At 47.4% G+C, this 27403-nt stretch overlaps 2 protein-coding genes and 1 pseudogene across 7 annotated transcripts in view; 2 read left to right on the plus strand and 1 right to left on the minus strand.

Moving 5' to 3' along the window:
• SCNN1B (sodium channel epithelial 1 subunit beta) overlaps positions 1-6306 on the plus strand; it is a 62627-nt gene extending 56321 nt beyond the window's left edge. For all 5 annotated transcript variants that reach the window (XM_045849226.1, XM_045849223.1, XM_045849225.1 and 2 more), the window contains 7 exons: positions 166-273; positions 1817-1934; positions 3013-3088; positions 3182-3239; positions 3880-3941; positions 5063-5138; positions 5378-6306. In XM_045849226.1, coding sequence (XP_045705182.1) covers positions 166-273; positions 1817-1934; positions 3013-3088; positions 3182-3239; positions 3880-3941; positions 5063-5138; positions 5378-5758 — 879 coding nt within the window. In that variant the 3' untranslated portion in view covers positions 5759-6306. The remainder of the gene's footprint in view (positions 1-165; positions 274-1816; positions 1935-3012; positions 3089-3181; positions 3240-3879; positions 3942-5062; positions 5139-5377) is intronic.
• A 2935-nt stretch (positions 6307-9241) lies between these two features.
• The window catches only part of COG7 (component of oligomeric golgi complex 7), a 75485-nt gene continuing 57323 nt past the window's right edge, over positions 9242-27403 (minus strand). Inside the window, exons 14-17 of one of the 2 annotated variants that reach the window (XM_045849172.1) lie at positions 20930-21013; positions 18896-19010; positions 13992-14135; positions 9242-9650 (exon numbers count right to left, since the gene is read on the minus strand). In XM_045849172.1, coding sequence (XP_045705128.1) covers positions 9484-9650; positions 13992-14135; positions 18896-19010; positions 20930-21013 — 510 coding nt within the window. In that variant the 3' untranslated portion in view covers positions 9242-9483. Of the gene's footprint in view, positions 9651-13977; positions 14136-18895; positions 19011-20929; positions 21014-27403 lie in introns of both variants that reach the window. The other variant, XM_045849173.1, reaches the window with a different exon arrangement.
• Positions 23497-23851, plus strand: LOC123825408 (annotated as a pseudogene).

A 27403-nucleotide genomic window follows, 5' to 3' on the forward strand; every position in this document is an offset into this window, starting at 1 on the left:
GGGCAGCCACACTCTGGGGGAAGACAAGCACCCCAGCTCCTGCTAGGGCCTACTGCTCCCCACCCCCTTTCAGAACTCCTAGACCCACGTGCTCAGTGGGAGGCAGGGGCAGAGCAGCTTCCCAGGGAGAACCAGAGGTCCCACGAGCACGCTGTCTGGACGCAGGACAAGCTGGAGCGGAAGGGCAAGCCCTACAGCCAGTGCACTGTGAACGGCTCTGACGTCCCAGTCCACAACCTCTACAGGGACCACAACACCACCTACTCCATCCAGGTAGGAAGGCAGTGCAGGACTTGTGCCCCTAGCCCTGTCTGTGTCACCGGCCTGAGGCTTCAGTCTCTGGGACAGCTGGTCCTGGCAAGGCTGTTTACCTGAGAAGCCAGTTTACTGGAGAAGTCCCACCTTGTATCTGGCCTCAAACCTCTTTGCTGCAGCCACAGGCTTCTCTCTGGTCTTGATCTCCAGAATCAGGCCGGGAGGCAGGTCCCCAGACCCAGTCTCAGTGAAGGGGACAGACTGAATCTTTGCAAAGGTGACAAAAGTAACCACTTGCCGACACTTCTTCTCCCAGCCCAGTCTGCTTTGGCAGATATAGGAAACTGAGACACAACAAGAGGGCAGCCCAGTGCCCACCTCTGTGTCTGAGTGCTGCAAGCATGGGGGGGGGTCCTCCCTTATGTCTTAGTCACAGGAAACTGACCCTCCCCTGGGCTCACCTGCCTGCCTACCCCATTCTGCTGACTCCATCCACCCCATACTCTTCCTGGATGGTTTGGTCACCTCTTTCAGAGGGACAGTGTGGGGAGGTAGGGAGAAAGCAGGAGGACACGGAGGCATTGGGCCCCAGCCCTCAAGATGGCATTCCAGCCAGAGACCTTGGCAAAGACCCAGGCCCTAGTCAAGTGCTCTGTCCACCCTACCCTGCCCCACCCCAGCCTCAGTCATGGGGCTGGAGAGAATACCTGCTTCCCAGTTGAGACAAGAGGTCTGGAAGAACCTAGTACACTTGCCCAAACTCTGAGCTCCTCGTCGACCCCACATGCCTCCTCCTCAGCTCTACCCCTCCTGGCTTGCGTGTCCTCTGCCTACACCCCATTTCCTGCTCCAGACCAAGCACTTACAGAGGCCAAGCCCAGCCCTCCTGACCTCAGCCAACAGGGCAACTGTCGCCCCGTTCACCCATGAGTAAACTGAGGCCCCGAGGTTAATGACTGGCTGTAGGACACATAGTAGATCTCTGAGTGGACTGAAACCAGGTTGGAATGACCTGAAAACTCAGTATGAATAGAGATTCATCAGCTTCATCCCCAAGGGGCTGAGCCTGCTCTTCTCCCACACCCCCCTCACAGAGGACATGCTGCAACTCTCACTCTCTTTCGTCACCACTGGGCTTTCAGAGATCAGCCTCTCCTTGCAGTCCCTGCCTGGGTTCCTCCAGGAAGAAGACACTTGGAGCCAGCCTGCCTGTCTCTCTCAGAGCTGCCTTTCTGGGTCTTTCTGTGTAAAGGGCTCGAAACAAGTGATTTATCCCAGTGCTAGCTTTAGAATTTGCAACAAGTCACCCCTTCCCAAGTCATCTGCAGGGCCCCAGTGCTGAACAGGAGGAGCTGGCCTGAATCCCTCTACAAGGGTCAGGTAGAGGGAAGGACAGGAGGTGCAGCTCGGCAACCTCAGCACCACATCTCAACTGGAGGGTCACCTCCTCTGGCTCCCCCAGCTCCCTGGGCCCAGGCACTAAGTTCTCTGGGCCCCTCACCCTGTGGTTGGGGAGGGGCATCACTGGTCATGTGTGTGGTCTCCCTTCCCCCTGTTCCAGGCTTGTATTCGCTCATGCTTCCAAGAGCACATGATCCGTAACTGTAGCTGTGGCCACTACCTATACCCGCTGCCCCATGGAGAGAAATACTGCAACAACCAGGAGTTCCCTGACTGGGGTGAGTGGGACCAGCCATCAGCACCCTAGCCAGCTGGCCACTATCCATCAAGGCTCTGCCTGCCAGAGAGAGACATGGTTGCATGGCTTCAGCTGGGCCCAGGGGTATACCCAAGCTCGCTCAGCCACATGCACAGTCCACAGCCCCTCCCTCCCAGGTACCCTTCTCAGGAGAACCCAGCTCCCCTCCACACCTCGACTCCATGACTTGTACACTTGAACTGTGCCTTGTGTGGGAGTGATTCTGCCTGTGTGCCACATGAACACCCTCACTTGTGTGGGCCTGGGAAAACAACTCTGGTGACAGCACATATGTGCACACATTTGTGTTTTCCCATGTACGCACGTGTGAAAAGGCATTTGTGTTTGTGTCTCGATACATAGCCGCACTCAGGACTGCGGTGCCTGTCTGAGCTGCTGTTTGTGCACTGGCCTGCACTTCCAGTGTCTGCATTTGCACCCACTGCTGTGTGTACATGAGTGTGCATGCACATGCAAGGCCACGTGTGTCAGCCTGAGCTGTGTCTGTGTGGGCTCACCTGGCATCTCTGCGGGGTGCTGGGGCAAGGGGACAGGGAAGTGGCCTCCAAGGTCTTGAAACCTGAAGCCACAGAAGGAGGAAGAGCCACTCCTGTGAGCAGGGCTCACATTGAGCTGGAGTCCTAATGGCCCAGAGTCTGAAGTCCTCAGGATGTTGGGGGCAGCAGAGAGAGTTCCACCACCTCTTAAAATGTGGGAACAAGAGGAGAAAACTGTATCCCTTGCTACCACCCACCCCTTCAACACAACCCTGTCACCCTGGTCCCCATTTGGAATGAGGATGATGAGCAGAGGGAAGCTGCCTTGATCTTGCTGAGCTGAGTCTGGATGTTTGGGGAGAGGATTCCCCAGACCAGGCTGGGCCAAAATAGCTAGAGATGGGGGTAGACGGATGGATGGTTCTCCATGACAGGGGACTTTAGATTGAGAAAACTCCCCATCCCCAAGTCACAGACCTTAGGTGGCTCAGGGCCAGGGGGGCAGAGGGCAGCCAGAGGTTCAAAGGCTCAAATCCTCTGCCTCACCCCTCTCCTGCTCAGTCTATTGCTACTCAGAGCTGCGCAGGAGCTTGGGCCAGAGGGAGACCTGCATCAAGATGTGCAAGGAGTCCTGCAAGTGAGTGTGGCATGGGCGTGGCAGGGTCCACAGGGCAGGGCGGTGTGGGCACTGTGGGGCGGGACAGCCACAGGGCCGCCTTCTCTCTTCCAGTGACACCCAGTACAAGATGACCATCTCCATGGCCGACTGGCCTTCTGAGGCCTCTGAGGTGAGGTGGTGGTGTGGCCAAGCTCCTGGTCACCCACCCTTGGTCTGGGGCCTAGTCTGCAGGCTGCTTGGGACTTTGGAGAGGGTGCTCCTTCCTGCCCTTTTTCTCCCCCTTTCCTTCCACTCCTAGGCACTGTGCCGGGAACACAGCAGTGAACCAGACATAGTCCTTTGTCCTTACAGTGCTTACACTCCAGTCAGAGCGACAGCCTACAGAAACAAGATAATTTCAGAGTATGATAACGATTGTGTAGGAAGTAAACCAGATGATGAGAGAGTAACTGGGGGAATGACTCCCTAACACTGTGACACTTTAGCTGACATCAGAGGATAGAGCAGAGCCAGCCCTGGGCAGGGCTGGGGAGGAGGGCCCAGGCAGCAAAAGGGCCAGAGGTGGGAAAGAGATAGCAGAGGTTGGCTGAGCCCTGTGGGAAGAGTCTGGAGACCTGAGTGCCTTCTCCCCATAAGAGCAGCTACTTTGTACACTACTACCTTCTTTCTCCTTCCCATTCCAACACATGGCCCCCAGGGGGCTTCAGGAAGATACAGGCCTATAGTCTGTCACCCAAAGGGAGCAGAGCCCATGGTTGGGAGGGAATACAGCAGGCACCATTTTTTTCAGCTGCCTTCTTGGTTTGCAGGACTGGATTTTCCATGTCCTGTCTCAGGAGCGGGACCAAAGCACTAATATCACCTTAAGCAGGTAAGCCTGGAGTGTGGATAGGGCTGGAGAAGGCAGAAAAGGGCAGGAATGAGAACCTCAGAGGAGGAGTTTGGACATAGTGCAGCTCCTCAGACACTTTCTTACACTGGTAGATCCAGGAGCAAGCCTGGAAGAGGAAGCACTGGTAGTGAAAGACAAGCAGTAAAGGAGACCCAGAGTCTACTGTTCCCTAAAGGAAAGCCTGTTCTCCAACTGTCACCTGTTCATACATACACCCATCCATCCTTCCAGTCTTGTATCCATCCACCCACCCACCCATCTATCCATCATCCATCCTTCCAATCTTCTATTTATCCACCAATGTGTCCATCCATTCATCGTCTGTCTTTCCAATCTCCCACTCATTTACCCCTCCATTATCCTCCCTTCCATCGTTCCACTCATCCATCCAACCACCCGTCCTCCATCCATTCATTCATCTTTCCATTCATTCAACACAAACATACACTGAGCATGAACAAAGATACAAAGTCCACACTGTCAGGAAACCTGAGTCTAGAAGACAGAGAGATACGATCAGAGTTTATGGTTGTAAGAGTCTGTAGCAGACCCTCCCTGTGGAAGCATAGCAGGAAGGAGCCACCATCTATCTGCCTAAGACATAAGGGAGGTCTGTATAGGGAGGTGGCACTTGAGCTAACTCTCCAAGGAGTAAGAGTTGTTCAAAAAAATAAGAAGAGGTAAAAATGTCCAGGCAGAAACTCAGACATGAGAGAGCTTAGCCTTTCTGAGGACCATCAGATATAAGAGGGACACCCACTTGGCCATTCTTTTCTCTGCCCCAGGTTTCCTGACAGAGAGGCGAGCTCTCAGGGGCTGTCTCTGGCCAGAGTATTCCTTAGGGAGCTGGTTCAGAAAGGGGCCCACAGGATGGGTGCTAGGCAGAGATGCCCTTTGTGACTCAAAGCACACAGCAGCCAGGAAGGGTAGCACTGGTGGCTCTTGTTTGGACCTCACCACTCATGGGAGTGGGCCTGTGAGAAGCCCGAGCAGAGGAGGGTTGGGGAAGCCTCTTGACTGCCTTTTCTGTGTGTGTGTGTGTGTGTGTGTGTGTGTGTGTGTCTTGGGGAAAGGGCACCAGTCCTTGCTGCCTCCTGCAGGAAGGGAATTGTGAAGCTCAACATCTTCTTCCAAGAATTCAACTATCGTACCATTGAGGAGTCAGCAGCTAATAATGTGAGTTTGGGGGCTCCTGACAGCTCTGCCCTGCTCCCTGAGGGGCAGGAGGATCCCCAGCCCCATAGACGAATTAGGAAGATCTCTTAACACAAATTGTTTCTCTGGGCTGAGATGGGCACCCTTCCCCTTCCCAGTCAACAGTATATCTCATGGGAAGCCAGGGGGCTGGGCTTCAGGCAGCAATTTGTAGCCTAACCCCTGCCTCTGCCAGGGCCTTAGTCTCCTGCTCCCCACAGATTGTCTGGCTGCTCTCAAATCTGGGCGGCCAGTTTGGCTTCTGGATGGGAGGCTCAGTGCTGTGCCTCATCGAGTTTGCAGAGATCATCATTGACTTTGTTTGGATCACTGTCATCAAGCTGGTCACCTTCTCCAAGAGCCTGCGGCAAAGGCGGGCCCAGGCTTGCTACGCTGGCCCACCACCCACTGTGGCTGAGCTGGTAGAGGCTCACACCAACTTTGCCTTCCAGTCTGACACTGTCAACCATGGCCTCAACCCCGGGGCCTACCCCAGTGAGCAGACCCTACCCATCCCGGGTACCCCACCCCCCAACTATGACTCTCTACGTCTGCAGCCACTGGACATCATCGAGTCAGACAGTGAGGACGATGCCATCTAGACCCTGTCCCTGCCTACCCTGGGCAGCCCAAGAGCTCAGACCTGAGAAGTGAAGCCAGTGCTCATGGCCTCCCTTTATTGCACCCTTTCCAAAGGGCTGGCCTGATAGATGTCCCAGTCCAGAGGCCATGTCTCTCTACAGAGAGGCCAGCAGCTCCTAGCCAGACCCAGGCTAAGGGCTCCATAGGGTCACAGTGCTGGTACAAATATGAGGATTGTGTCCGCACTTGATTTCTGCCCATTCCTAACCCAACCTGAGCCTTGGCCTGGGACATCCCCAGCCAGGCCCGAGACCCAAGAACACCCTCCCGTTGAGGCAAGTCACTTCCCTCAATGCCAGTCACCATCTCCTGCAGAGATGAACAATCGGGCACACCGTGCTTTCAGTCCCCAGACCTGTGTGGCCTTTTCCTTCCTGGCCTTGACCGGCCTCTGTGGATGGGACTGGTAAAGTCAGTGGCTGTGCCAGGCAGGAAGAGCATCAGGAGGGGGTGGGGGTTGCTAGGTGACATGTGTTTTATTCTAGAAAATAAAAGTAGAAAACCCCGAGTAGAGCTTTGTTCTTCGTCTGATGGGGCAGCCACAATGCCCTTCCCTGATGCATCTCTGGAGCGGAAGGACATCCATGTTGCTTGGAGAGCTAGGCCAGGCCAAGGCAAGGCCCCAAGCAGGTGACATTTGAAGTCCCTTTCCAGCTGTCCCCGAAGCAGTAGCCTTATGACTTTCTTAATGCCACCCCACTTACTTGTTTGGGCTATGAAGAGAGTGAGGAAGGCAGAGAGGAAAGGAAGAATCCTCTGGCTGGCTGCTGCTCCAGCAGCTCACAAGGCATCTTGGTCTCTCTCTACTTTCTCCCAGGCAGGCTGTCCCCACACTACATCCAAGGTCAACTCCAAACTCAGCAAACACAGCCAAGAGCTCCCCTCTTCCCCAGCTGTGACCACAAGTTCCCAGGTAGACTCTCATTGGTCAGTGATTGGATCATATGTCTGCCTCTGAACCAGTCAGTGTGGCCAGCTGACCCCCAGTGGAATCACATGGTTCCAGGTGGCGGGGCAGTGGCTCCCAAGGGTGCCGGATAAAATACAGGCCACCAAGTTAAATGTGAATTTCAGATAATCAAAATTCATTTTTTAGTAGAAATATGTCCATGTAATAGTTGGCATATACTATACAAATAACTCGCTAGTTTTTCTGAAATTCAAGTTTAACTGAGCATCCTGTATTTTTTATTGCTAATTATGGGAAGCTCTGTGGCTCCCACAGAGGTCAGGGAGCTGTTACTGAAGGAGAGTGGGTCCAGCAGGAGCAGACAGCTGGCTGCTGCAAGGCCTGTCACCTGCTGGTCCCAGTGGTGAAGGAGCCCTGGCTTTAGAGCCTGGTGTTAAAGGCCCAGCCCTGCTGCTGGTCTGTGACACCTGAGTCCTTAGCCTGGAGAGCAAACAAGCTGGCCTCCAATTAGGTGTCCAAAGTGAGGAGGCGCACTGTCCCATTCCCACCCTGGGACCCATCAGAACCTTTCAGGGCTCAAAAACTGAACTGTCCAGAAAATCTTAATTCCCACCTCCACCATAAAGAAAAGGTAGGTTGAATGTACTATATGCCGTTGCCCCCTGCCATATCTCAATGGCTTTTCTAATAACCCTGTGAGTTAGGGACCACTAGGCCCCTGTCCTTCAGATTAGGAGATGAGGCTCAGTGACATGCCTTTGCCAAGGCTGGGAGGTGGCAAAGCTGGGACTCCAAGCCCAGTGGCTCTCATAGACACTGGTGCAGAGGTCACCACAGGTTCCCGCATTAGGGCAGCATGTTGCACCTCCAGGTTTCTGGCCCTCTGTTCTCCAAGGCAGAAGCCAGGCTTAAGCCCTGCCAAGCACAGTCTGGGATGCACCACAGGAGAAAACAATACTTTTCTTGGTGAGGGGTCACAGCAAATGCTGTTCCAGAGTGAGCAACACTGGTCCCAAGGCTGTAAGAACAGAATGTGCAAAGAACTCTTGGGCAACCCAGTGAGACACTACCCTGGCCCCCTGGTGGGGCTGGTCCCTGAGAGGCCCTTGGCTGGGTAGTGCCCCTCCAGAGGCACAAGCAAGATGTCCCAGCTGGGATTACGTGTCTCGCTGTGTGCCTCCCACCCAGAGGTCAGGACCACAGGTGTGTCACCAGGCTCGCTCTGACCCCAGCTCTGCCATATGGTTGCTGAGTGACTGTGGGCAAGCTTCCTAAACTTCTCCAAATCTCAGTCCCTTTGTATGTAGAATGGGCACCATGTTTCCTGCCTCCAAGGCTATTGGAAGGCGTAGGTTAGAGAAGGAAAGGTACATAGTCCTGGGAACACAGCACGCATCCAGTTCCAAAAAGACAGCCTGTGAGACACCGCTGCCCTCCCCTCTCCCTTGATAACAAAACTCTCTTCAGAGATGTAATAGCCCAGCCCAGGCAAGAAACCCTGAGTGGTCTAAGCCAGAGTTTCCCTACTGGAGGTGATTTTGCCCCTTGGGCAATGTCTACAGACTTGCTGGCTGTCACAACTACGGGAATACCTCCAGCAGCTAGTGGGTGGAGGCCAGGGATGCTGTAAACATCTACTGTGCCCAGGACGGGCCCCATGAAAAAAGCTGTCCAGCCCAAACATTGCTAGTGCCAAAGCTGGAAACCCTGGGGGAAGCTGTCCTGTCCCCACCTTCCCTTACAGTTGAGTGGATGGCTGGTGACCAAGAAAATGGCCAATGAAGCCTGGGAGAAAGTCAGCAGGGCTTCTGGGAAGGCCTCTGCCTCCACAGTGGCAGGGACACAATCACTCAGCTATGCCCTGGCAGTTGCAGGAGCTGCACTGCACAAAAGGTCCCGATCACAGAGAAGCTGCTGGTACTGGTCATCCAGACACTGAATCAGTGCCCGAAGGCTGCCACCATTTCACATCTTGTTACTGAGAAAAATCAACTCCTATTTGTTTCAGTCACTCAAACTACATTACTCTGTTAGTTGTAGCCAAGTACACCCTTAACAGATACAGAAGCTAATGGCAAAAGAAAAAAAAAAAAAAAAAAAAAAGACAGAATCCTCACCAGAATCTGTGAGCTTTAAAAAAGGAAAAGGAAAAAGCAAAGTCCTCACACTCATAATGGCCCATAGGTCCCTCTGTGACCAGCACCTCTTCCTCTCTGACCCCACTTCACTTCCTGCTTCCCCTGCTGGCTGCAGATGTGCCCCAGGCCAGGTCTGCACTGTTCCTCCTACCTGAACATTCCTGCTGTTGTTCTTCTTCACTCCGACTCTTATCCTTTAGGTCTCCAGGTTGCCCACCTATCTTCCACCCTGATGCCCTCTTATTCCCTGACATCTCAAGTTATCTTTGCTGGTCTACCTGCTGATTTTCCCTCCTTCTCTTTCTCTGACAGTGTACCCAGTGTACCCAGTGCAAAGAGCATGGTGCATGGCAAGAAACCAAACATTTACTAAGGAAAGAGGAAAGAAAACAAAGTTCTTGCATGTCACTGTATTTATTAATTCCATTTCAAGACTGCATCATTTAAAAAGGTCATCTGAAAATTCTTCTCTAATAAATAATATACCTCTAATTTACAACTTTTTTTTTTAAATCACGAATGAAAGTCTTTAAAACTAATTCTGCCCAATCCTGGGCAGTTTTAGAGCAAAGCCATTCTGGAAAGCTGCCACAACCCCAGAGCCCCAGCCTGGCCCACCTCTCGGCCAGGTATGGGATCAGTAGTCCACATTCCGCATGGTGGCCACCGTGGTGGCGAGGCGCCGGGGCAGGCCTTTGCTAACCTGTCTGTAGTCCTCAGGCTTGGTCTTCAGGAGTGTCCCAACGTTCTGGAGGGCACGGGAGGGCTGTAGGCCCAGCGCGTCCATCACGTTTATCAGGTAGTCTGTGGGGTGGGGGACAGAGACTCAACACCAGGCAGGACAGGACCCACCAGGTATCCACTAAGTAAGAAACAGTGATGCTACCCAAGCTCCAAATGCTGTGTGTGTGCCTGTTCTGCCCTCAGAAGGAGGCCTTTACTCTGAGATTTTTTCCAAGAGGGTCAGACCCGACTGTGAGTTAGGCCCCAGTCCAGGAATTCCAACTTAATAAAGGACCAGCAACATCCAGAAGCTCCTACTGGGGACTCCTGGGTTCCCGGTCCTGCTCCCCAGTGGACTGCACTGACTCCTGGGGTTCTCAAGACACATGAGCTCATCACAGAAGTTAGTCTTCCCAGCAGAACCTCCACCATGAAGACAAGGACAGTGCTGGGAGTGGTGGCCTAACACAGCGCAGGTTCCCACACTTCCTAGATGGCCCACTGGAGTACTAGTTAACAACGGATTCCTGAGCCCACCCCAGACCACATCGGTGAGATTCTCTAAGAGACAGTCTGAGAACTCTTAAGTACCAGGCAGCTTGGGCAACATTAGCAGAGTAAAAGAGACCTTGGTAAAGTCCCTCAGCCTCTCTGTATCCCCACTCCCACCTGCTGATATAGCTAATACCCACCATGCTGTGTGTTAAGCCAAAGGCCATGAAGGCACTAGACGTGCTGTAGGTGGCGGATAAATGGGTGCTGCCTTTCCTTCCTCCTTCCTGGATGGAGACAAACCTAAGGGACCATTCCACATGAATTCCTGCTTGAAAGGCCTGGAAGACAGCAGCACCCAAAAGGTCCCTCCTTCCTTTCCAATTACTGCCTAGATTAATCTCTTCTCCCAGGCAGACTGGAGTACTGGCCATGTCCTGCATCTTTGTGTCTTCTTCTGAGGCCCAACTTAGGGGAAGTTGCTTCCCAGAAGGGTGCCACCATCAGTCAGGCACCAGTCTCCCACACAAGCTTATGCATAAAACTGAGCTCCACCCGCCTGCAAGCCAGGAACTGCGAAGTGGTAGCCCATGGCCCACCATGACATTTTTTTATCTTGTTCAAGTATAGTTGTCTCCCTTTCCCCGCTACCACTCCCCCACCCCAGCCAACCCCACCTCCCACCCTCGATCCTACCCTCCTTTGGTTTTGTCCACATGTCCTTTACAGTTGTTCCTGAAAACCCTTCCCCCTCCCCCTCCATTATCCCCTTCCTCCTCCCCTCTGGTTACTGTCAGATTGTTCTTAATTTCAATGTTTCTGGTTCTATTTTGCTCGCTTGTTTGTTGTATTGATTATGTTCCTGTTAAAGGTCAGATCATGTGGTATTTGTCCCTCACTGCCTGGCTTATTTCACTTAGCATAATGCTCTCTATATCCATCTATGCTGTCGCAAAAGGTAGGAGCTCCTTCTTTCTTTCTGCTGCATAGAATTCCACTGTGTAAATGTACCACAGTTTTTTGATTCATTCATTTATTGATGGGCACTTAGGTTATTTCCAGCATCTAGCTATTGTAAATTGTGCTGCTATGAACACTGGGGTGCATAGGTTCTTTTGGATTGGTGTTTCAGGGTTCTTAGGATATAATCCTAGCAGTGGAATTGCTGGGTCAAAAGGCAGTTCCATTTTCAGTCTTCTGAGGAAATTCCACACCGTTTTCCACAGTGGATGCACCAGTCTGCATTCCCACCAACAGTGCACTAGGGTTCCCTTTTCCCCACATCCTCTCCAACACTTGTTTGTTGATTTGTTTATGATGGCCATTCTCACTGGTGTGAAGTGGTATCTCATTGTGGTTTTAATTTGCATCTCTGATGGCTAGTGATGCTGAGCATCTTTTCATATGTCTCTGGGTCCTCTGTATGTCCTGCTTGAAGAAGTGTCTCCTCAAGTCCTTTGCCCGTTTTTCAACTGGGTTTTTTGTCTTCCTAGAGTGGAGCTGTATGAGCTCTTTATATATTTTGAAGATCAAACCCTTATCTGTGGTATCATTGGCAAATATGTTTTCCCATATAGTTCGTTTTCTTTCCATTTTAATGCTCTTCTTTAGCAGAAGCTTTTTATTTTGAAGAGATCCCATTTATTCTTTCCTTTATGTCCCTTGCTCTAGGGGACATATCAATGACAATACTGTTGCGTGAAATATCTGACATTTTCTTGCCTATGGAAGTTTCATGGTGTCATGACTTATATTTAAGTCTCTTATCCATCTTGAATTTATTTTTGTGCATGGTGTATGTTGGTAGTTGAGTTTCATTTTTTTTGCATGCAGCTGTCCAGCTCTCCCAACACCATTTGTTGAAGAGGTGATTTTTACTCCATTTTATGCCTCTGCCCCCTTGTCGAATATTAATTGACCATAGACTTGGGTTTATTCCTGGGCTCTCTATTCTGTTCCACTGGTCCATATGTCTGTTTTTATGCTACTACCATGCTGTTTTGATTAGAGTGACCATATAATACAGTTTGATATCAGGTATTGTGATCCCTCCTACTTTGTTCTCCTTTCTCAAAATTGCTGCGGCTATTTGGGGTCATTTATGGTTCCATATACATTTTTGAAATGTTCGTTCTGTATCTGTAAAATATGTCACTGGTACTTTAATAGGGATTGCATTGAATCTATAAATTGCTTTCGGTAGTATGGACATTTTGATGACGTTAATTCTTCCAATCCATGAGCATGGTACATGCTTCCATTTGTGTCTTCCTTAATTTCTCTCACCAGTGTTGTGAAGTTGAATACAGGTCTTTTACTTCCTTGGTCAGGTTTATTCCTAGGGACTTTACTTTTCTTGTTGCTGTATCAAATGGTATGTTTTTCCCTGATTCCTGTTTCTGACATTTCATCGCTGATGTAGAAAAATGCCTTTTATTTCTGAATATTGACTTTGTATCCTGCTGTTTTGCCAAATTCACTTACTAGGTCAAGTAGTTTTTTCCACCATGACATTTTTTGTTTGGGTAGCAGAATGGTTTGAGGTGTCTATTATCATTGAATTTGAACATCTTTAAGGGGCCATAGATTGACACAGACCTCACCCATCTCTATTATCCCACAGCTTGAGCTTCACACCTCAGCTGTTTCTTCCCAGCCTCTAAGCACAAGCACACTCCCCACAGTATAAATGCAGTAGCACAGAAACTGTCTACATTCCATTTCCCAGCACTGTGGCAAGAACATAGCAGATGCTCAGTCAACACTTAACAAGGAACGGATGGATCAGGAGGAAGCTTAACAGGGAGGGAGAAATGATGTGAACAACTGATACCTAGGGGCAACCCCACTGACTTGGCTCACTAGTTGTGGCCAGTTTTCTGTTCAGCACTCCTCCTGTACTGACAGGGAACACCAAGGAGCGCTGGAATCTCCTCATCTCTCTTCTCTGAACATGTGCCCAGTGAAATGACACAAGGCTGCTATCCTTCTGTGTCTGCTAAGAGTTCACTACCAAGTACACACCACTCAAGGGACCAGAGAGGCTGAGTTCCAGGCCTGGCTCCACCACTAACAGCTCTGGGGCCAAGAGGAAAAGTTCTCATTTCGGTTTCTTCTTCAGCAAAACAAGAGGCTTGGCTTAGCCCTGTGGTCATCCAGGTCAGAGCTCTGTTGGATCCCCAAAGAGCCAATCTTTAAGGTGCCCACCACCCTCTCCCCTAGGCACCCAGAGCTGCCACAGGCAAGTCAGTGGAATGATACCAAGAGACTGAGGATATTCCCAGCTGCCTGCCCATAGCACCCCAGCCTCAGAGCACCACCTCCGCTGATGAGTGCCAGCAGGAGCAGGTAGGCACACGCCTCTCTGTCCTGGGAAGCAGGTGGGCATTCTAGGACTCCAGGTGGCCTCATTACACAATAGTGTTATGCCTCCACTTCTTATCAGCATGATGGAGGCAAGGGCAGCAACCTCACAGGAGAGTTTGAAAATTGCATAAGGCATAGGGTGTAAGTGCTTGGCTTGGCACCTGGCACGCCTGATGTGTAGAAAGAGCTTAACCAATATTAGTTTGGGAGACTGTTATATAAATGGAGCACACCAGGCCAGGCGAGGCAGCATAACACAAGTCTGCATAGGTCATTTCAACTCAACTCACTGAAACTTCCCTTAATGTTTTCAGCCTCAGCAGCCTGCCAGAATGCCCTGAGACATTTTCCAAAATACAGATGTCTGGGCTTCAACCCAGACTTACTAAGTCAGAAACTCTGAGGGCCAGGCCTGGAAAATCATCTGCATTTTTAACAAGCATCAGAGCCCCTTCTGAAATTGATGTTAAGAGGTGACCTGGGAGGAGACTTCTAGAGGGGAGGAGATTGGCAGTCGCCATGGGCCAGAGCTGTCCCACCTAGCACCTACCCCAGGGGACCCACCAATGTCAGTGGCCAGCTGCTTGGTGGAGTGCGGGGTCAGCTCAGGTATCTGGAGGATCACATCACAGTAGGTCTGCATCGTGGCTCTGGCAATCGAGCCCAGCCAGTTGTCAGCCATATTATCCAGCTCAGACAATTCATCTCCTGCAAAGGGAGAGACAATTACCAAAAACCACAGAACGTGCTCAGGAAAACCCATCAGTAACAGCTTTCACAGAGCTCTTCTGGGTGAGCTGGCCCACAGCAGGTGCTCTACACACAAACATGCCAAGGTGCTTACTAATCTCTACAGGAGACACAAGGAACAGAACAATTTACCTCTCAGGCCAACTGGTATGAACTAAGGACAATAAGGACTCAGAAATGGAATCCCCACTGGGTTTGGGACTGCCCTGGGTGCTGGTGCTAGGTGACCTTGCCCTTTCAATGCTCTGTCTGGCCCAGGGAGAAAAGAAAGGCCCTCAACAGAGCTACATCAGCCATGCAGCAAGGTGCACTCAGAGACTACCAGAACCCCAAACCTGGAGCAAGTGTAGGTGCTTCACTTGGACAAATGGGCTGTTGGCCAAATGTACATGAGGAAAAAGAGTATCTGAGCAGAGAACACAAGAATTGTTTTAAACAGTGCCCTCAATGCACAGAGCACATGTGAGATGACCCCGTTTATGAAGACCAAGGCTCATGGGACAGCAGTCCCTAATATATCACCTTCACCAGCTCAGGTCAACAGACAGTTAAACAGAAAAATTATTTTCATTTTTAAAAAATTAAGAAAAAAGTCCTTCTAAGTGGCTGAAGCATGAGCATGTGAGTACCCAGGACATAAGGGAGGAGATGAGGCCACAAGCACTTACTAGGCAGATGAAGAAAGGGTTCCAAATATCAGACAGGGGTTTGAATTTTTCCCTCTAGGTTCTAAGCACTACCAAGGTTTTCAAGCAGGCAAGATTCATGAGTCAGAGGATGAGAACAAGAACCAGGAAATGGGCCCTAACCTGTGTGGCTCAGTTGATTGAGCACCGTCCCATAAACAGAAAGATTGTTGGTTCAATTCCCTGTCAGAGCACATGCCTGGGTTGTGGCCTGGTCCCTGGTTGGGGGTGCACAAGAGGCAACTGATGGATGTTTCTCTCCCTCTCTTTCTCCTTCCTTCCCTTCCCCTATTTCTAAAAATAAATAAAATAAAATATATACTTTTTTAAGGGCTGGGGGAAAAAAGAACCAGAAAATGGAAGCAAAACAGACAATGCAGGAGAGAAAAGAAATATCAAGGAGGGTGTTAAAAGGCTAGGGAGATGGAATGCTTGGCTCAACACTTGTGTCTTTGCATTGGACTTTGGGAACGGTCCAGCCACAAAGCTTTCAGGGCAGCTTGTACCCGAGCAGCACTCCCAGCAGGCTGGTTCTTGCTGAGGGCCACATACAGGAGAAGCTCCTTGGAAAGAATGCACCTGCCTGTGAGATGACCCACCTGGAGCCTGATCACCCAGATCATAACCCAGGCCCAGGAGAGCAGGAGATCCTCCACAGAGCCCAGCCCCACACCAGGCAGCATGTTTATCCTCAACCCCAAATCACAAGTCCAGGGCAGCAGCTGCACTTCTGCAGGAGTCCAGCCCCACTGAGGCCATGTGTGGAAAAGTCCATGAGGGTAGAGGGTGTGCAGAGGAGAGTCAAAAGCTGGCCTGCACACACGCCTCCAGAACTCACTGTTCACATGCGGCCCTCCCATATACCACTTCACGATTCCCAAAGTTTAATCTCCTCATGAGAAAAACACTCACAAAGACTCAAAACTCCCTTCTACTTATCACAATGTTTAGAAAAAGCCATTTATCTAAGTCAAAAAGTTCCCACTGGCTGTTCACCATCTGGCTATAAAAACTTGCATTGTTAAAATGCTGGAAATCCTCAGATTATATATGCATGTTCACTGTGTGATTCTTCTCTCTGTGTTTGGAAATCTTCATAATAAAATGGAGAGAGAAAAAACAAGGATGTAAATATACAGATTGGCTTCTTATGGTAGTGATGTTTTCAACAGTTGTTACAATTTTACTTTATAGCTGAAGTTTATACCCAACCCAGTGCCTCTCTTACAATAAACGATTAATAAACATTTCCTAACTGACTAAATGAAAACAGTACATGGTCATTAATCTAAACATATTTTTTTGCAAGGGACAGTGAGATGTTATGTGCTTCTGGGTCTGAGGCAACACACAATTAGACAGCACATCTTTTTGGTGAAAAATCTGAACCTGAATTTAATCCTTGCAATAAGAGACACATAAATAAAATATTTATACGCAAAATAGGGTGACATCTGGGATTTAATTTAAATACTCTAGTGAAGAATGTGATGGGAATATATGTAACCAGAAGCCATTCCTGAAGCAGATGACAAGTATCTGGGGTTTCACACTATTCCCACTACGTGTGTGTGCACACTCATACACACATATGTATGTGAAAATTCTATGAAAAAACTTTTTGAACCTAAGAAGTTTAGACTTCTCGCCAAGATGGAAGTATAGGTAGATATGCTTTGCTTCCTTGTACAACCAAAATAAGGACAACAAATTTAAAAACAAAAAACAACCAGAACTGCCAGAAAATTGAACTGTATGGAAGTCCAACAACCAAGGAGTTAAAGAAGAAACATTCATCCAGATTGGTAGGAGGAGCAGAGACAGGCAGCCAGGGTGGAGAGGATGCGAAGCAAGGTGGTGGCTGGAGGACTGGGCAGTCCGCATTTACAGGAGGATAAGCCAGGAGGAACAACTGGGAAGCAAGACAGACCGAGCAACACAGGGTTCCAGGGCTGGAAAAATAAAGCCTCAACCTCTGACTGAAAAACCTGTGGGGGCTGAGCAGCAGGAGAAACTCTCTGCCTCATAGGAGAATTCAATGCAGAGACCCACAGGGTCCTAGAATGTACACAAACCCACCCACCTGGGAATCAGCACCAGAAGGGCCCAATTTGCTTGTGTGTAGTGGGGAAAGTGACTGAAAGCAGGGCAAGAGCCCTTCAAGAAGCATTGTTGTCTTTCTGACCCCCCCCCCGCCCACATAGAGTGCCACAACTCAGCACTTAGCAACTCAGCACTCAGCAACTCAGAGGGTGGCCCCGCCCTGGCAAATACCTAAGGCTCTGCCCCTTACAATGTAACAGGTGTGCCAAGACAAAGAAATATGGCCCAAATGAAAAACAGATCAAAACTCCAGAAAAAGAACTAAGCAACAAAGAAATAGCCAACATATCAGATACAGAGTACAAAACACTGGTAATCAGAATGCTCACAGAAATGGATGAGTATGGTAGCAAAATAGAGGAAGAAGTGAAGGCTATGCAAAGTGAAATAAAGGAAAATATACAGGGAACCAATAGTGAAGAGAAAGAAACTGAGACTCAAATCAACAATTCAGAGCACAAAGAAGAAATAAACATTCAACTGCAACATAATGAAGAAACAAGAATTCAAAAAAAATGAGGAGAAGCATAGGGACCTCTGGGAAAACTTTAAACTTTCCAACATCTGAATCATAGGGCTTCCAGAAGGAAAAGAACAAGAGCAAGAAGTTGAAAACTTATTTGAAAAAATAATGAAGGAAAACTTCCCCAATCTGGAGAAGAAAATAGACTTCCAGGAAGTCCAGGAAGCTCAGAGTTCCAAAGAAATTGGACCCAAAGAGGAGCACACCAAGGCACATCCTAATTACATTACCCAAGATTAAAGATAGGGAGAGAATTTTAAAAGCAGCTAGAGAAAAGGAGACAGTTACCTACAAAGGAGTGCCCATAAGACTATAAGCTGATTTCTCAAATGAAACCTTACAGGCAAGAAGGGGTATGAAAGAAGTGTTCGAAGTCATGAAAGGCAAGGACCTACACCCAAGATTACTCTCTCCAGCAAAGCTATCATTTAGAATGGAAGGGCAGATAAAGTGCTTCCCAGATAAGGTCAAGTTAAAGGAGTTCATCATCACCAAGCCCTTATTATATGAAATGTTAAAGGGACTTATCTAAGAAAAAAAAGATCAAAAGTATGAACAGTAAAATGACAAAAAACCTCACAACTACCAACAACCGAACCTAAAAAAAAATACAACAAAAACAAACTAAGCAAACAACTAGAACAGGAACAGAATCAGAGAAATAGAGATCACATGGAGGGTTATCAGTGGGGAAGGGGAGGTAGGAAAAGGGAGAAAAGGTACAGGGAATAAGAAGCATAATTGGGGGGTATAAAATAGACAGATGGAGGTTAAGAACAGCATAGGAAACAGAGAAGCTGAAGAACTTATATACTTTAAAAAGTAAATAAATACAAACCAAAAGGAAAGAGTTTGGTGTACTATATTTTTTACATACAAGAGAAATATATTTTTACAAAACATTTCAGACAATAAAGAAATACAGAGTAAAAAGTAAGCATCCTTCACACCTCTCTTCCCACTTCCCCCACTGATACCTGCATATATGCTTGAGACCTGTTTTCCAGGTTTCTCCATGCCTTTGTACATGTGGAAATACACAGGGCTGGATTTTTTCAAAACATAAGTGATATTACATGTATTATTTTGTGTTCCCCAATCTTTTCTGGTCACTATTTTTTTTTATTTACTTATTTTTAGAAACAGGGGGAAGATGGGAGAAAGAGAGGGAGAGACACATGATGTGTGAGAGAAACAGTGACTGGTTGCCTCTCTCATTCCCTTACTGGGGACCTGGCCTGCAACCCAATTCTCTGAGCCACGCCAGCCAGGGCATCAGTAACCATTATACACTTAGCTGTTTCAGTGGGACTTTGGAGAGCTATATGCAATGGGGGTCAGGGTACTAAAGTGAGCATGCATTACACCTTGAAGCCACTACTCCCCTTCCAACAGGTCACTCTCACCTTGCTCAGGAGGAAATGGCAGCTTTCCTGCACGTAGTGCCAGCTCTAAGGCAGAGTCCTCCTGAGTCACAAATGGCTCTAGGTTCAGGGGAAGGGACATGATATACTGCCCAATCTGAAACAGAAGTAAGCATTTCAGCCCAACACTAATGCACACAGATAATTTCATGAAATACAACCGGTACTTGTGTGATGGCAAATGACAGACAAATTGCTACACTCAGCCCCATGTCTGACCTTTCTAGTGTGTGCTAATACTGGTTATGGCAACACCTTAAAAAATACTCAGTGGTGGTTTGCATGTAGAGCACAGACTCATCCTTCTCACTGATGGCCTCAATATTTTTGGCAGGCATTCAACACCAGGTCTACCTCAAATGAGGTAATGGATACCGAAGTACTTTGTACAATTTACAGAACTTGTGTTAACTATAAGTTATCATTGTTCACAGACCAAAACACCAGTAAGAAGTTAAAGTCCACAAGTACATGGCCAAGCAAATACTGTCTTTTGGATTTGAATCTTGGTCTCTCCTTTCTGGTGATTTAACCAAGCAAAGGGAGAAATTTTGTTGGAAAAAAAACCCTTTTGTAATTATAAATTAATTTGGAGGGAAACTATAGTTTTCATAATATAGACTCTAGGAAATAAACACAACACTTTCTTGGCCAGTGAGTGGGGAATCACAAGAGGTAGGTCTGTAAGACCTTTGGACAAGCCAAAATAACACAGTGTTTGTCAATTGTTTGTCAGAGACATGTAACTATCATCATGAAGGTATTCCAGACACCTATTTCATTGTAACTTGGAACTGTTTTGTATTTTAGGGTAAGTATAAAATAATAAGGTTGATTTCCCAATTATGACAACATAATCTACATATTTTTAAAAAGTCTGTGAACCTGCTGTTGCTTTTTTTGACTCCATATTCATTTCAGACATCCATCTCAACTTAGAGTTGATACAAACTCTAAGCTAAAGGTCTGAGGCCTTGAGGCCTTTCAGCCTGGCCTCACAGGTACCTATCCAGTGGCAGGTCAAAGTACAACATCTGGAAGTCTACACAGACTCCAAAATCTACCCAGTCCAGAGGTCTACACAACGATTACATCCTTGTTCCCCTGGCTGTAGTAAGTCTAAACGTCTTACGATCTATCATGCTACCCTCCCCCCAAAAAAGTTTGGTCTCCCTTTAAAGAAGTACGCATCTTCCCCTTACATTTACTTAGTATGATTTTTCACTCAAACCAGACAAGTAGTCACTTACCTCACTAATAACCACTGCATATCTCTGCTTGAAAATGGCAATAGATTCTTTTTTCCACAAGTTCACAGGAAGATAAGGGTGCCGATTTCGGGCATTGGGAATTCTCCCTTCAGGCAGTGCTTAATTCCACTTAATTACACTTAGCAAGCACTTCCTGAATACCTACTGTGTGCATAGACCCCAGGCATGTTCCTGTACTTGGTATACCTTTCATTGGTAGCTACATCTTTGGCTAAATTCACAGACCCAGCTTAACTCAAAATAAAACATCACTTTTCAATACCCAGCTGGGGTGTGTATAAGAGGGCAACCAATAGATGTCTTTCTGTCTTTCTCTCTCTCCACCCCTTCCTCTCTCTCCGAAAATATATGCTCAGGTGAGGATTTAAACAAAAAAAAAGTCTGCTTGCTTTGAATTCAAACCTACATACATGCAGTTCTCAAAATTGATTCAGTCTTCCCAAATCAGAATGTCTTACTGGACTCATACTCTGATGCTTTCAGGTACTAACTGCTCCTTATACTAGGGAGGTGAGAGAAGGGTGGCAGGTTGTCAGGTTCTGATATCAGCATGCTTCCCCAGCTGATTTAAAGAACTCGACTGCATTTCCTTAAAGTCCTGGACATGGAAGGAGACTATGCAAAAGCAGAGGTCCAACAGCACTGCTGGGGTAATGACTACTTTGCCCAGAGGACCCAGAACCAAAACCCAAGGTGAGGCCTAAAGGCTGTGACCATCAGGAAGGAAGCTCATGGCGGTTCTTACATTGCTGATGTACTCAAGAGGGGTGAGGCTGAAGGTGGGCAGGGCATCTGTCAGGGTTTCTCCAATGCCTGCTGTGCTCCAACTCTGGGGGAGGAAGGAGAGGTGGGTCAATGTCACAGCACCAGGCAGCACCGGAGAGCGCCACACAAAGGCAGAATTCCCACAGGCACTGTATGCTCCAAGCTGGCAGACTAGGGACTTCTCTTCTTTAAACCATCACCTTGAAGCCTGACACAGAAGAATGAACTCTCTCTGCATTCCTGCAGATCCACAAAAGAGGGCTCCTACCTACTCTGCTGAACTACTCTGTGGGAGTCAAGCCCATGGTTTCTCCCTCAGCTCAGGAAATGAAGTGGATTCCTCTACCCTGAGTTTTTCTACTGGGTACAGGCAACAGGCAAAAAGTTAAGTGCAGGTAGCCACACTAACTCCTGTGTCTTTAGCACTCTGCAAAGGCTAGGACACCCCAAACTCCACCACAGAGACCACAAGTAATCCTTAATCTTGGGAGGAAGGCTTGGGAAGCCCTTTCTGGCTGCAGGAATACCCAAACCATACTCACCAATACCACTTTATTAAGTAACCTACTGCTTTCATTTCTACTTGCCTTCTGGATCCATTTCTCAACTGATTCAGAACTCAGAGGCGATGGGAAAGGAAGCAGTCTCCACCCCACCCCCCAGTTGCCCCTTTGGGAGCCCTCTGCCTGAGGAGACCTTCAGCACCAACACGTCTTCTTTCATCATTTCAAGTGAGAATGTCTCTGATGTCATTGTGAGCTTCTCCACATTCTCTACAGAGTTAGGCAAACTGGCAGAACACACATAGTTACAGAGTTCAGCTTGGCACACCCTCACATGTAAATCCAGTTTCTTAATTCCAACCTGAGTCACCCTAAAGCCAGCCTGGAAAACAAGGCCCTTTCTGGCTGGACTCCTGAGGTCACGCTGTAGCTGTGCCCTGATGCCTAACCTGGGTGCTTGATCCTTTAAGTAGCATTCTGGGAAGGTACTGACCACGCCCACTGTTGGGCTCGGCCCAGGCTAAGTCTCAGCCGTCCTCCCCAAGACCTCTAGCATAACGTGATTCTTCCTAATTTTCTTTGGTCTTAGACAAGTTCTTTTCTTCCCCATCTCTGCCCCTACAATTTTCTAAACTTCTTGTTCTTGCCGAGAATCCTCTTTTGTTTCAAAATGTCCTATTTTTTTTTTGTCAGTTAATGCCCACCCCACATGTACCAAGTACCCATAATGTGCTAGGCTTTTTTAGAGAGGAGACAAAGAAATCGCCACCCCCACACACATACACGCAGGCTTCCACTTCAGGAGGTCTCAGAGGCAGATGCAATCAATGTTCAGAGAAACAAGAGCTCAGAGTGATCAGACGAGGGGCCAGCCACAGGACACATAAGGTGCAGAAAGAAGCCCTTGAACACCAGGCTAAGATAAGGCTTTACCTTTGAGAAATAAATTGCAAAGGGAGTGGGCGAAAGAGAAAGAAACAGAGATAGACAGATAGAGAGACAGACAGACAGACAGACAGACTTGGTAGCTATGAAGGGAAGCTATAGTGCACAAGAGACGTGAGATATTTATCAACCAACTCCAATGCACAGAACTAATCTGAATCCTGATTCAAACAGTTACATTGTGACATTTATAAGATAATGGGAAATTTGAACACTTCCTCTGGTTTCATTTATCTTCTTTTTCTAGTTAAATAGGAGTCCTTCTATTTTAGGTAAGAGGTATTTGAGTATTTGAATTAGGATGGCTAGAGTTGATCCTGTTGAAGCAGGGTGATGAGGACATGGAGTCCTTTCCTCTATTCTTCCATATGTGTGAAAATTTCCACAATAAAAAAAGTTTTAAATAGACTATCATACTGGCCCTGGGAGGACTGGTAAGGGTTCTGAGTGGGGAGAGACAAAATTAGAGCAATCTTTCATGAAGATTAATGCAGAAACTCTGAGGAGGACTGAGGATGGGAGGCAGATAGAACTAAAGAAACAATTTAAAGACCATGAGAACCTGGACTGGGGCAGTAGCCATGAAAACAGATGGGAGCCACATTTAAAAAGCGGGAACAATGACAGCCTGGTGATAAAGTCATTGGCAGAGAGGGACACAGAGGGATGGGAAGAGCAGCACCACGGGGCAGGATGGAACCAAGGGCTGGTTGTCAGGAAAGACCAGTGTCACAGGCATGCATTCAATGGACCAGCACTGTGGATGGGAAGCCCTGGGAAAGGTTTCTGAGAAGAAGCAGGCACAGCAATTACAGAAGGTGATCAGGTGAAGGGGAAAAGAAAGTAGCTTGGAATTAGGGCCCAACAGAGCACAATGAATATGGAAAGGCTTGAAAAGCAGGCAGAGAGTCCACTGGCTGCTCTGAAAAGCCATCTTTGCACTGTTCCTTTGTCTGCCTCTCCAGTCACCCAACCACCTCTGCCACAGCCTCTTTATTAGCCACTGTGGACTCCAGCAGCTTTTTCAGCAGAGTCCTCAAACTCTCGCTTTTTTTTTTTTTAATTAATCTACTGCATAAGTTCACTGGTGTGCCCCACCATGTCAGATGCAGCTGTGGATACCAGCTCTGAGATCACCACCAAGGCCTTAAAGGAGAAGGAAATTGTGGAGGAGACAGAGAATGGAAGAGATGCACCTGCTAATGAGAATGCTAATTAGGAATGGGGAGCAGGAAGGTGACAATGAAACAGATGAATAAGAGGAAGGAAGGGATGGGAAGAAGGAGGAAGATGGTGAGAAAGAGGATGGGGATGAAGATGAGGAGGCTGAAGCAGCTACAGACAAACAGGCAGCCAAAGATGATAAGGATGAGTCTGTTGACACCAAGAAGACCAATGAAGATGACCAGACAACAAAAAAGGAAAAGTTAAACTTAAAAAAAAGGCCACCATGACCTATTCACTCTCCACTTCCCATCTCAGAATCTAAACATGGTAACCTTCCAGTAGAGTCCTGCCCACCCACCCGCCTGCCCACCATGGGCAGTGCCACCTGCAGGTGACAGGAGTCCTCCACCACCCGACCAAAACCACACTGTGAATTTGCAACAGGGGAGCAGGAAAACCAAAATTTCTAAGGCCCTGCTTTTTTTTCTTAAAAGTACTTTAAAAGGAAACTTCACTTGTATTTTATACTAACGTTTTATATTTTTGTACATATTGTTAGGGATCAACCATTTTTAATGATCTTGGGATGACCAAACCAACCTTTGGAGCATTCTCTGTTCTGACTTTGTTCATGTGACCATGTTCATTATAATCTCAAAGGAGAAAAAAATCTTGTAAAAACAACAACAAAAAATCTTATCCCCAGCATTCCAGTAACTTTTTGTGTAGGTACTTAGCTATATTATAGTAGTTGGCTTGTATGAGATGGTTTAAAAGGCCAAAGATAAAAGGTTGCTTTTTTTCCCTTTTTTTTTGTCTGTGAAGTTGCTATTTATTTATTTATTTAACCTGTTTGATGTATGCATAAAACAATGTTGTCCAACAATAAACTGAATTTTATTTTGCTGAGCTGTTCTAATAAAAAAAACATGTAAATAAACAAATAGCAGGCAGAAAATGTAGACTTGAAATGGGCAACTAGGAAATGCTGTAGATTATTTTTCAGTTGTTCAAAATTTATTTAAAGTTTCCCTCAAATGGGCTTTTCTATCCATCTGTCACCAGGTAATACAGGTGAACTTCAATAATCTATCTTGAAATGCAATAGAGTGTGGGTGTGTATTCCTGTCATGTAAAAGGGTAGTACAATTGACCAGCAAACATTAAAAACAAACATTTAACGACCAAGGCTTAATTTTCAAATCCAAAGACTGAGTGTTTGCCTTTGTGCTGTGCTTTCATGCTGGCACTGGCGGAGAACACCCCCACCTGCAGAGCTGCTGCCTCCGTCCCCACACCCCAGGTGCTGTGCTGAGACCTGAATGAGAAGGCCAGAATGAGGCAACCAAAAATCAAATCATAATAATGAGCTCAGGAATGCAGAAATGGAGATGAGGACAGGTGGGAGCTCCATGCCTGGATCCATGTAGAACTAAGACCAGGATAGTTAAGATTTCAGAAAAGATGGTCAAGATTTTGAGCTTTGACTAAGTGAAAATAATAAAAGGAACCAAGCCTGGAGGTAGGAAAGGGAGACAAGAGCTGTGAGGATGCTGTTCCCCTCACCTCTGAGGATAGATGAACCAGTGTCAATATCTTTCTAAACCCCTGACCAGTGTGGCTCAGTTGGCTGGAGCACTATCCTGTAAACTGAAAGGGCACACGTTCGGTTCTCTACCAGGGCACAAGCCTAGGTTGTGGGTTTGGTTCCCCACTAGGTACACGTATGAGAGGCAACCAATTGATGTACCCCTTTCTCCCTTCCCTCTAAAAATCAATAAGCATGTCCATGGATGAGGACTTAAAACACACACACACGAAATATGATCAGCAAAGACAATGACCCCAATCTCTCATAGTTTCCATAATGTTTCTTAACCTTAGAAAGATCAGGGAATGAAGTTCTTGCAATGAAGAAACTAGTATCTCAAGTTCAACCATTCCTCTGGTTTCATTTATCTTCTTTTTCTAATTAAAGTCAAATAAAATTTATATGGTATTATGTCTTGTTTTAAAAAAACACCCTGTACTGTACAACTGCACCTTCTTCCAGTGGTGCCCATCCAGACTTCCACATGTGAGCGGGCATGGACAGAGAGAGAGAAACAAATGTTCACACTGCTTATTCTACCTGGTAGAATTCTGAAGGGATTTATTGTTTCCTTCACATTTTCCTATAGTGCTTGATTTCTGAAAATATATACTTTTTATTTTTAAAAATTCTCATTCCTAGCTCTGGCTGGCATAGCTCAGTGGATTGAGCGTAGGCTGCAAACCAAAGTGCCGCAGGTTCGATTCCCAGTCAGGGTACATGCCTGGGTTGCAGGCATGACCCCCAGCAATCGCTGGTCATGCATTCAGTTTTAACACTTCTGTAGCAATGATTCAATGTAGCAATGTAGCAAGAGAAACATTGATGTTTCTCCCTCTCTCTTTTTCCTTCCCTTCCCTCTCTAAAAATAAATAAAAATCTTTTTTAAAAAATTCTCATTCCTCTTAAAAAAATGAGAACCAGAGAAAGAAAACCACCATTATGAAGCATCTACTACTTTAGCAGCCACTGTGCTGAATTCTATCATATATAAAATCTTATTTAATCCTCACATATCTGTATTGTGAGAATTACCGTGTCCCCATTTGAAAGATGAGATGATGTCACAGAGGAAGCAGCAGCCTCAGTAAAGGGATCCAAAACCATGTACAGGTGGTACACAGGTACAGCACTGGGACATCAGTGGCTCTCCTCCAAACCTACCCTGCCCCCAACCACACTAGATGCACAGTCTGGTGGGAGTAGATATCATGGTATTTTTCATGGAAAAATCATTAGAAAATGAAAATCACGGAATTCCAGGGGTAGGAAGAACCTTGAAAACATGCAGTTCAACCAAGTTATTTTATAGATGGAGACTGAGATGCAGAGAAGGGCTGAGAATGACCAAAGTCACACAGTGAACAGTGAGTTGCCCCTGACGCCCAGCCTGATATGCTTTCAGGAAGGCAGTAAGAAGCAAAGAACTTGTAATTATGCCAAACTCATTCTTGTTGCTTCCCAAATAGATCTCCTGGTTATTAAAGCCCCAGAACTGGATCCTTCCCACAAGACTGACTTCAAAAGAAGCCAAATCCCAATAAACTTGAGGAGACAATGAGAAGGATTAACCTGGGGATAGTCCCAGGAATCCAGAAGGAAAAGTGAAGAGATCAGGACAAGGGGAGACCGAGCCATCAGAGAATATATATCTGGTGGGCAATTCCTTGAAAAGGAATTTGGACAACCAGAAAGAGAAGAGAGGCAAGGAAACGAAAGTGATGTTACAGGGTGCAGCCAAGAAGGGGGACCCCAAATGGGAATTTGAAATGGGGTCCAGAACTCAAGGTGTCCAGGAGATTTTAAGATGTCTTCACCCCTTCCCCCACAGGTGTGAGTTGGGAGAAGGGGCACACATAGCTATGGCCATGCTCTGGGCCAGGGGGATGGAAAGGAACTTCCCCACCAAGATGTAACTGGGTGGCAGGTCCCCCGAGTTATAGCACCTGCACGGGAGCTTGGAGATGACTGGCTCCATGACATGGGGCCACACCTGCCCAGACTCATGATGGCAGCCCAGTAAATCTGGAAGGATATGAGTTCTGGCATGTGAGGGTGAGTATGAGAGGAGTTGGAAATGGGGCTGCAGAAGAAGACTGGTGCAGGGATTTAAAACCCAGACACGGCAGCCATTAGAGGGAGAACTATGCGGCTGTGGCAGTACAGAGGATCACAGCTATTGAGAAGGGGGAACCATGCGGCTTTGGCAGAGCGAGAACTCCCACAGCCCTGAGAGAATCACCATGTG

Source organism: Phyllostomus hastatus, unplaced genomic scaffold, assembly GCF_019186645.2.
Source record: "Phyllostomus hastatus isolate PE091 unplaced genomic scaffold, TTU_PhHast_1.1 phas_contig_64, whole genome shotgun sequence".
NCBI lineage: Eukaryota > Metazoa > Chordata > Mammalia > Chiroptera > Phyllostomidae > Phyllostomus > Phyllostomus hastatus.